The sequence below is a fragment of the Argopecten irradians genome, chromosome 11, assembly GCF_041381155.1.
Source record: "Argopecten irradians isolate NY chromosome 11, Ai_NY, whole genome shotgun sequence".
Classification (NCBI taxonomy): domain Eukaryota; kingdom Metazoa; phylum Mollusca; class Bivalvia; order Pectinida; family Pectinidae; genus Argopecten; species Argopecten irradians.
The window spans coordinates 9,987,732-9,999,243 of NC_091144.1; the positions used below are offsets into that span (position 1 = coordinate 9,987,732).

General features: G+C 31.6%; 2 protein-coding genes across 2 annotated transcripts; both read left to right on the plus strand.

Annotated features, from left to right (window-relative positions):
- The first annotated feature begins 1,572 nt into the window (after window positions 1–1,572).
- LOC138334717 (uncharacterized) lies at window positions 1,573–7,450 on the plus strand. Its single transcript, XM_069283402.1, has 6 exons — window positions 1,573–1,875; window positions 2,165–2,224; window positions 2,486–2,842; window positions 3,913–4,110; window positions 4,565–4,643; window positions 5,224–7,450. The coding sequence occupies exons 1-6, from the start codon at window positions 1,818–1,820 to the stop codon at window positions 5,744–5,746; spliced, it is 1,275 nt and encodes a 424-aa protein (XP_069139503.1). The 5' UTR covers window positions 1,573–1,817; the 3' UTR covers window positions 5,747–7,450.
- A 1,166-nt stretch (window positions 7,451–8,616) lies between these two features.
- LOC138335719 (uncharacterized) lies at window positions 8,617–11,280 on the plus strand. Its single transcript, XM_069284879.1, has 2 exons — window positions 8,617–9,398; window positions 9,781–11,280. Exons 1-2 carry the CDS (start codon window positions 9,322–9,324, stop codon window positions 10,235–10,237), a joined length of 534 nt encoding a protein of 177 aa, XP_069140980.1. The 5' UTR covers window positions 8,617–9,321; the 3' UTR covers window positions 10,238–11,280.
- Window positions 11,281–11,512: the final 232 nt, after the last annotated feature.

Sequence of the window (11,512 nt, forward strand, 5' to 3'; positions counted from 1 at the left end):
ATTTAATTGCGCTAAAATAAGTACGTTTACAGTATTTGATTGATGTTTTATGGTAGTGAAAGGCTTGAAGTACAGCATCATATGAGCTTTAAAGTTGTATGTGCCATAACAGGACGAAAAGTTTGACATGTTTTTTTTGCAGTAATCTATTAAATCACATGTTTTGATAAATTCAGCTGTGATAATAATGGACAAACATGCAACGACACATAGCTTATTAATTGTAATCTTTCTTGTTTAAATGCTTTGTTTGTGTATGTTAAGATGAAAACACACCTGAAGATGACACTTAACAATAACTTATATCGCTGTAAAAATGTAAAATCAAATTGTAGAACACAGATTGGCTTCTTGGTTTGATCTTGTGTACTCATTTAACTGCATTGTAGACGTAAATACAAAAAGGTATCTTGATTAATGGTAGTACTGCCAACATTCATTTTGAGCTCTTATTTAAATTAAAATTAAAACATGTAAATTGTAAGTATTGTAATTCTCAAAATATTTGAAAATTTCAGTGGCTAATAACCTATTAAAAGCTTTCATTTATTCACGAGTATGAATATTATGGCACATACAACTTTAACGCATATTTTATTGTAATCTGATTTTGGCTGGAATACCGATAAATGAGAAAAAACATTTTATGACGTCAAAAAAAGGACCATTTAATTTTTTTAAGTAATCGTTCGTTGATATTTCACATAACTATAATGGTTTCCATCAAACTCAATTAAGTCAAAACGTTGTAACAGTTGTATGAAGGTAAACTTTTCACAGCAATTAATTCAGAGTGCACATTGGTTTCAGATCTACATATACGTCAATAGACTAAGATATTATTACGTTCGCTTCAAAAACCCTTTGAAATCGAGGATAGACGTACAGTTGGATGCAGTGATTTTTGTGATGTTATGTTTACAGCATATTGAATAATATTAAAACGATTACATAGTACATTATTTATATGTTCAAGTCAATAAAGGTAAGATAACTAGGAATCTTCAATATGTTTGCATTAAATTTGCGATCATATTTATTACGAGGATGGTCCTTTCGTTTAAGTTATTTACAATTTAATTTTGATGCAATGAATTGTCTTTGTATAGTGGTACGTTATTCAACTTAAAACCCAATAGTAATTAAGTTGTCCTATTCCCAATTTAAATGTAAATGGTGTGTGAAAGTGGTTGGACTTTGAGCACAATCGGGAATTTGTTGACTGGCTGCCACAGAAAGAAATGATTTAAATATAATTCGTGAAACCCAGGCGAAACCCAGGCGATACTCTTCGTGGCTTCTGTTGCATGTTCCGTATCTTATTTTAACTAAATGATTGAATTATTCGATTTATCAACATTTAATGCTAATTTAAAACCAATCCAGAACTGTTCTCTCTTTCAATAATTACCATTCAACGTAATTATTTAAATTGAAATCGAAGTAGGGGAAGAGGGTGGTATAGACATATCGTGCGAACTGTGTTGGAGCCGCTTCCGTTTAAACTTTGTATTGAAATAAACTTCTAATAAAAGTCCTCGACTTGGTGCTGTCGGTATAGGTGTTGTCTCCCCTGTGGAATTTAAAGTTCAACGACGTCTCGCTCCAATGCTTTTGAACAGAATATATATTCACTTATTTAATGCTACATATAACCTGTTTTGAAAGCTATATTTAGACCCTACAGTAAATACGAGGTTTGTAAACAACGTCTTGATCGTATTATCCTGATTTTCTAATGTCTACAGTAACGTCTTTGTCGGACGAAGGAACGTCTGAAGTAGTATTTGGGTTTGGTAAAAGCATGTAGTATCAGAATGACTGGTAGGAGGACATCGTTATACCTTTTGTTACTGGTGTGTTTCTACCAGCAAGGTAAGTTTTCTGTAAACAGGAAGTAATAATACACTCTTAGTTAGTACGTTGATATTTAGTGACATTTCTCGATTATATTATGTATCGGGAGCTTAGTTGAATATGACATTAAAATATTCTATACGCGAAGTTAAACAGTTAAACACACCAAGTTAATGGTAGCTAATCTGCTTTATATCTGGTAATATAACATTAATTGATAAGAGTTTCATTTTATTGACACTAACTACAAGTATATGTTATCTCTATTAAAACATCTAATTAATGAAGATTTTTATTTTTTTATCAGTTCCAGGCATCAACGCAACAATATGCACTGATAGAGCTGACTTGGACAGATTTACAAACGGTACCTTACTCTCAAAACATTTATATATGTTAAGTCTATGATATGAATGTCTAATCTTTCATATTATGACATGTACTTCAAATTTATTAAGTGATTGAGGTTTTTGGCATAATCATGATGAAGATACTTTGATTGATCAATACTTTATTACTGTTGTCTGGCTTAGTCTTTTGGAATGGAATAGACGTCTTAATTTATTTTCTTAGCTTATGAAGAAATTTAAATGCTATTTACAATTGTACAATATGCTTAATTTTGCAGTATTACCGATGTGTAGGAGTGGGACACTAACTGTAGACCGTGTGGTGGTGGATACGTACGATACAGGAGTGTTGGGGTACGACAGTTGTTACTGTACAGTTAGACTCGCTCAGACTCCTACTAATGCTGTTGGTGTACAAACCACTGGATATCCAGACACAGCACCAACGGCTGGATGTGGAAGTGTACTTAGATTTGACAGACTTCCTGGTAATACATATACTGAATTTAGGTGTCAACAAATTCATGGTGACATATACAGCGAATTTGCTGTCGACGAACATGTCAATATATCTCTGTCTAGAGTGGATAACAACATCCAGTGGAACTCTGGGTACTGCATCTTCATTCAATCAAGTAAGTATTAAAATCTTAAGCAATTTATGCTATAAACACACACGTACTGACATACATTTAATTTATAAAAAAACTGAAGTTTCTTTCGTTTAGTTGTAATCTGTTAATGAAACACACAACAGTATGAATTTAGAAATGCTTCTGGTACATATACTGATATTTTTTTTTTTAAATTAACTAATTTTTGCCAGTATTGTAACTTCTAGTAGGAAAACTCACCATGGATTTATATTGCTTTATCTAAATATTGTACAAAATGCTCCATTTAAGAGCACCTTTAAAATTATTTACAGTAGAACAAACAATGAATAAAGCAAAAGAAATGTTAAAATTGATCAAATTAATTTCCAATTAGAAAATAGAACAACTTTTTATTGATAAATGTTAAGTATTTAATTTCAAAGGAAAAATAATCATTTTGTACTACATTGAAAATATTTTGCTAAAACGAAATGTAACTGAATATTTCAATATTAAAAGTAGTTTCCTTCTAATAGAATATAACAGTGTAAGATTAGATAAACGTCGGAATGGATCAAGATAAAACAACAACTTAAAACTTGTATTATAAATAAGTGAAAAAGTCACTGTTTAAAACAGTACATAAATCTTAATAGTTGTCATTCAAACCTATCAGATAGATTTTGATGCTGAGTAAATAATGGTTTTTATTATCCAATCACTTAGTATGCTATTTTGAACTTTGTATTAACTTTAAGGCGGATGCTGTTCATAATGCGATACATGAACTACATAAGTAACGTAACAGTAATATCGCAATGACGTGATAACGATAATTCAATCATGTCTTGTCAACTTTTCATTATTACTTTGTAAATAAAATAAGTGTAACTCAATAGATAAATCTTGGTTATAATCCGCATAGAAAAAACAAGAAATCTCCATTCCACAGTTTAAAATGTTTTACTGTCCATGATAAACTCTTTTTGTGTTCATTTCATTACTATGCAAATATTCTTCTATCTATATCGTTATTTGTTTCAGGGCGTTTCTTGACTTCTCATCCGAAGTGCATGCTAACACTGATGATGACTATGCCTTTGTTGCAGATGTGAATTTAATTGTAAACTGTGTGGCGCCTGTATCAGGTACGACGACGACGACGACGACAACGACAACAACAACAACAACAAAGACTACTACGACGACAGCTACCTACACTGACTCTAGTCCCACACAGACTTCTACAAATCGTACAACAGGTGGTGATGCTAACGATGGCGAAGTAACAGAAGCGCCGATTGGAAGTAAGTTATCGTATCAACTTACACAATAAGTAATTCCAAACACCAAATAATAAGATTTTTCAGTGAAGTCAAAATCATAGCATACCAATACAGATGAATCAAATTTGATTAACAGCTGGAACTACCATTCACCATTCAACGATAAGATCTCATATTTTATGAATTGTGTTATTGCGATCATAATTTTAAGTGTGAATGGAAAGAAATACCCATGATATAGATGAATAAATGAATACATAGTTCAGGTTTGGTCATAATTTAGATCAACTCAATTAATCATCCACGGTTTTTGGGATAAGAGTTGAAGTGAGTGGGGATTTTTTAAACATTCATAAATGCTCATGTGATTAAATATGATATTCACTGGATGTACCACGGTTATAAAAACCTTTATGGTTATCCTGTGTTTATGGTCGTTATCATGTGTTCTGTATTGCACTTGTATCTGTTTTAGTGGAGGTAATAGCTGGAGCAGCTGCTGGTGGTGTAGTTATTCTCATCGTCATCATTATAGTAATCATTATAGTTATCAGGCAAGTTAAACATCGTCAATGAACTAATAATCATATTATTGTATGACAGATTTTTTAACAGATAGAACATTTCACGATTTCGAGAGATATTGAATTTCAACGAAGATAAATTTTGTGATTTGGCTCAAAAATTATATCTAATTTATATACATATTACTAAACGGACGAAATATTCGCGATTATTCAATGTCTCCTGAAACTCAAAAATGTATTTCCTAAAAATAACCGATCATAAAGAATTATCGAATGTTAAAGCAGTAACAACCAATTGATAACTTAACAATTTAACTTTTTAATGATAAACCTTGTTGTTACTTTCACATGTGTCAAGAATGCCACAAATAGCCATATAAAAACAAAATGATAACCCAAAAGGAGGAAATTGTAATTTGTAAGAATGTGTATTCTAACGCGAACCAATATTTATTAATATCAAACAAATATAACTTTATGATATTGGTAAACGCAGTTAATTTTAAGTGTAACTATCCTATATGTACTAATTTGAAAAAAAGCCAAAGATGTTTGTTAATGTTGTGTTGTTATGTACTGTCATGGGGGTATTTTTGTATTTCAACAGGAGAAAACAAACAGATACGAAACAAACCAATGACAACTTTACTGTTGACATCCAGCCTTATGCTGTCGCATCACCAAGAGTTTATGAAACGGACGGCACCGAAACTCTAAATCATAACCCTCTCTACGTCTCTGACGGACCAGGTGATCCGGATACTGAGCACATCGTCACGCAGACAGGGGATATGTACGCACAGGTACAGAAACCAACAAAAAATGGAAATTTAGAGACAGAACAGTCACGCACTTCATCATCCGCAGCACAAGTGGTTACAACGCCATCTGGGGATGTATACGCCGTAGTAAATAAACCAAAGAAGCAGACAGACGACCGAAAAGAGGAAGTGGCACCGGAAGTGGAGGATGGGCCGTCTCGGTATACAAATCAGGAAGGTTTAGTGTACGCGGAGATAGATAATACTACTAACCGTCCGAAATCTCGTCCTCCGCCAGTTAAACCCAAACCAAAGCCTGAAGCCGACACAGTTATTTACTCAGACATAAATACAGATGTTCTATTGTAATGGTGGTCCAATGGTAGTGGGTAGTTAAAATTGTAATGATTTTCGACCATGTGAAAGGTCAATGGAAATGAAGGGTACAATAATGTTTATGTCGCCCGGAATTACAGTGGAACTTGATTGACAGAACTCGGATAATTCGACAACCTGGCTTAAAGCGAAGTTCGTTGCCGGTCCCGGCGGAATTCCCTCTTTATTTTTTCTTTAAAATTTAGGAAAATTCGAATTAGGAAAACTCGAAAAACTCGGATAATACGAAGTAAATTTTTGGTCCGAAAGACAAAAATCATACATGAAATGTTCGTATAACTCGCAGTGATGTTAATTTGGACTAATAGATCGCGAAAAATGCCAATCTCATTTTCATAAATTTGCCGTAAAATGACAGAGAAAACTGGTTTAAAAATGGATTGCAATTAACATAAGTTAAATTGTATCAATAATTTTCAGCGATTACAAGTGAATCTCAGTTATGTTTTTGATATCGTAGATTTTATTCTTTTTATCCTTTTTGTATTTTCTTTATTTTTGAAATATTTGGTATTTTATACATTAATAATGTATTTTGAGCTGTGTAAGCATTTGATTCCGATTCTACGTGTTTGTTTCTTCAAGAAATATGACAGTATTGGACGTGATGCTCCACAATAAAACGAGTCATAAGAGGCAGCTTAAGAAGGGATCTCATTTTCTTTCGATGAATATTTTTCCGATATCGAGTTCATCATAGACCTCTGTCTATCTGTTTCTGATATTACACTTGTCGTGCAGTTTTTACGCATTCAGTTAAGTCGCAATATAAGCTACCAATTCAGTACTTTTATATTCATTACATATACCCAAAATTTCAAAATCAAATTAATCAAAAGAGGTATTTTACAGAGAAAATATTTTGGATAAAAGTACTTTTATTACTATTTTTTATTCATTTACATAAAAGCAAATATAAATTATCAAATATTCAATTCATTTGCAGCATATCATGCATTGTCTTTTAAAGCTCAAATTAGCTGAAACTATAGAGCTTAAATTTTTTTAGCTATGTTTTGATTAATGATAGTAGCAAATGTGCCTTTTATGCTAACTTACACTTTGATATTTCGTTGCTATATGCATTGCGCTAATTTGCCATTAGATAATCTCCAAATGTATTGTAATTCTCAAAAGTCCGTTTTATTTAGGTACTTTTTGTTATCTAATATGGCATGTTAATCAGATTTATTGTTGTTTTGTAAATTCCATGTACCTTGGATCATTTTTTTATTTTCATAAAACATGCGAATTAGTTAAAACTAAAAAACTACGGAGGTGTCTTCCACATATGGTTCTATTTGTTTTATACTCTCTCATGATCATTTGTTTTATATTTCAGTTGTGTAATCGACCGATCTTATCTTTTATGATATTTTATTACATTATGCATTACAACAGTAATACATACAATATGATAACTGTTCTGATTAAAAAAGTATCAAACAAATAAGATTAATATCCATTTAACATTTATTGATATACGCCCATGTACACACACTTTAATGTTTTTGTCTTTCAGTCATATTTTGTTTATTTGATTACATATCTATTATTATTTATCATTGTGCGTACTACAGAGAATAAGTACAATTTTAGTAAGCTGGTAGATGTCAACACCTTGCCATACCAAAGCTTCGCCATTTGATTGTATTATATAAAGTTATATTATTATTAGATTTTGTGATGTGTTTTACTTTGTAACTTGTAAGGGTTGGTGAAGTTTGATTTTAAGGTAAACTGACAAACGGTAGCTAGAACATGAAACTTGACCCTTAAAAGGACCCCAATATTACAAATTTATATTTGAAATGTATTATTGTTTAAGATGAAAATGATGAAACACAAACATGAAAAAACAAACAATACAGATATAATATTTAGGCATTCAACCAAAATGAGCTAATTTTTGTTTTAAATCTTAACTAGGTTCGTTGTAATTAAAATAGTAAGCATTGATGTGCTTTTGTCACTTAATCTTAACATCTAATGGTAAATTGAATATTTTTATTTTTGACTCTAAAATATTGGAAAATAACAAATTTCAAATGAGGCAAAATAGTAAGCACTCGAACCCCTCATTTTTCTGCCTGAAAGAGCAACCTTTTCCCTATTGGTATGCAAGGTATTTCCAAAAGTTTGAGATAAGATTTTTTTCTATAAAGGGTTTCTAACAAAGTTTTTTATAGTAATGCAATATACATTTGTAACTAGAAAGGTAAAGCGTCTAGTAATCATCTAAGTATTATCCATAATTTATATATTAATAACCATGCACGTCTTCGAGTTTTTTTAGTTAGTAACTTTATAGAAGTGAAGATCTATGATATCTTTCAGCTGATAAACAAGTACATTTACAGCACATGACCCGGTGAAACCTTATCTATCATGACTCAGACTTATTGTAAACAGGAAGAAATGAAGGCATAACAAATCTCGACACTTTTAATTAACACAAGGAAAAGCTTTTGATAGCTATATATTTATGTAGTTTTATGTCTTTAGTAGAAGATAATCATATGACGTAGCGGATTCTCACAAAAGTTTGCAAACAAAATTTCTTTCATAACCCGATGAAGTTAAAATAGTTACATCAATGCTTATAATTAATTTTTCAGACTACTTGATAATATAAAATACATTAAAACGTACGATTCGATTCATTTTCCAATGGATTATTTTTTTATCAATCAATATGCAATATCGATGTCTCTATTGTGACGTCATGATAATGTCGAGTTTTCGCGCCATTTTCGGATTTTTTCTTCATATTATATGAAGAAAAAGGATCTGCCAATCAGAAAGTCGGATATAGTATGAAAACAAATAAAAAGTAATTATTTACTAATAAACTAGACCTGTATATTCCAGAAAGACCGATATCGACTATTGTAACGACGTACAATTTTGTAGTTTACCTGATAGTGTATAACTAAAGTAACTATGCATGCTTCACAATAGAAAGATCATGTCATAAATTCCATAGCAGTTGATTACTGTGACGCTGAAGCTCGTATCTTTTCAAAAATGAAAAGTTACTTACTCGAGTTTGATAAACATGTTAAACAAATTTCACTTATTGGGGAACCTCTAATTATTACAATGGAAATACGATAGTAAAAGTATGCTTTAAATTTTAGAAAGCAAACACTCTTAAAAAGAGTATCAGTTTCGCCTTGTATTTACAAAAACCAATAAGTATATTATTGTAACTAATACAACCAAGACAACACATTATATAAACATCTACACTCGTAAGTTATATGCCAAAGTGGTAATTAATACGAACACTTTTCGGTAAAGATAAAAATTTGAGCGACAGTTTAATATGGGTGCATGCTGACACTGTGTGAGATTATTATGTACAGTGTGTGTTGCCCCATTAAGTTCATAAAAATGGAACAAAGCCTAAAGATGTATAACCGGTTTGACTAGAGGACGAACATGCTATATCTAATTCAATACACGACGATTAAACTTCCTGGTTCTGTCTTCCGACAACACTATGGAGTCAAAACATGAGCGGGACAACATCACCTAAGTAAAACATGGTGACGTGCTACATTACTAAATCCTTGGGTACCATGAGAGGGAGACAGGACACGTTACTTATATCAACAATAATGTGTGTATGGCTGATATAACCGATCATACAGTATAAGCGAATGATAAAGCAGTAACAACCAGTTGATACCGTTTAAAATTTAACAAAATATTTTCTTAATAATAAACCTTGTTGTTATTTTCACATGTGTCAAGATTACCTGAAATAGGCATATAAAAACAAAAAGATAACCCAAAAGGAGGAAATTGTAATTTGTGAGAATGTGTATTCTAACGCGAACCAATAATTATTAATATCAAACAAATATAACTTTATGATATTGGTAAACGCAGTTAATTTTAAGTATAACTATCCTATATATACTAATTTAAAAAAAAACCCAAAGATGTTTGTTAATGTTATGTTGTTATGTACTGTCATGGTTACTTTTGTATTTCAACAGGAGAAAACAAACAGATACGAAACAAACTAATGACAACTTTACTGTTGACATCCAGCCTTATGCTGTCGCATCACCAAGAGTTTATGAAACGGACGGCACCGAAACTCTTAATCATAACCCTCTTTACGTCTTTGACGGACCAGGTGATCCGGATACTGAGCACATCGTCACGCAGACAGGGGACATGTACGCACAGGTACAGAAACCAACAAAAAATGGAAATTTAGAGACAGAACATTCACGCACATCATCATCCGGAGCACAAGTGGTGACAACGCCCTCTGGGGATATATACGCCGTAGTAAATGAACCAAAGAAACAGACAGACGACCGAAAAGAGAAAGTAGCACCGGAAGTGGAGGATGGACCGTCTCGGTATACAAACCAGGAAGGTTTAGTGTACGCGGAGATAGATAACACTACTGACTCAGACATTAATACAGATGTTCTATTGTAATGGTGGTCCAATTGGTAGTTTAAATTGTAATGATATTCGACCTTGGGATAGGTCAATGGAAATGGAGGGTATTTGTTTATGTCACCCGGAATTAGTTACGTACAAGTGAATCTCACTTATTTTGTTTAATATCATATATCTTTTACCGACCTTTTTGTATTTCTTTTCAAAGTATTTATTTCTCATATATTATTGATGTATTTAGAGCTGTTTGAGCGAGCCGTTATTAACAATTCTACTTTTTTGACTCTACAAGAAAAATGATCCACAATAAAACGAGTCATAATAAGCAGCTTACGACGGGATCTCATTTTCTTTCGATGATTTTTTTTATTCCGATATCGAGTTCGTCATAAACCTCAGTCTGTCTGTTTCTGATATTACATTGTCGTGCAGTTTTTGCGACATTCAGTAAAGCCGCAATATAAGAGACTGTATTATGTCACTAGAATGCTACACATGAAGCAACCTATTCAGTACTTTTATATTCATTATACATATTTCAAAATCAAATTTATCAAAAGAGGTATTATACAGAGAAAACTTTTTGGATAAAAGTACTTTTTATACGTTTTTTTTATTCATTTACATCAAACCAAATATGAAATATCAGGTACTCAATCTTTAATAATATCATTTGAACATATCACATATTGTCCTTTAAACCTCAAAGTCGCTGATGCTGTAGAGCTTATGAATTTTTAGCTATGTTTGATTAATAATAGTAGCAATGTGCCTTTTATGTCAACTTATACTTTGATATTTCGTTGTTGCTGTATGCATTGCGCTAATATGCCATTAGATAATCACCAAATGTAATTTAATGTCCATTCCGTTTGATTTAGGTGCTTTTGTTCTCTAATTAGATTTTATGTTCTTTAAAAAATCCATGTACCTTAGATTTGTGTATCGTTTACTATGATTTTCACAAAACTTGTGAATTAGATAAAATACGTTTCTTTATATGGAAGGTGTATTTCATATATGGTTATGTTTGTTTTGTAATATCTCATGATTATTTGTTTTACATTTTGGTTATGTAATCGACAGATCTTATCTATTTTGACTTTTGTGTTTTACATTTTGTATAACAACAGTTACTGAAATACATAAAATGTGACAAAAGTTATGTATCAAAACATAGTAAACAAATAAGATTAAATGTAAGATTTATATTATCAATACCATTAATGGATAAAAGCCGATATACACACTATCTTACTTTATTATTTTTGTCTTTCAGTAATATTTTGTTTATTTTTTTTCCATATTTAT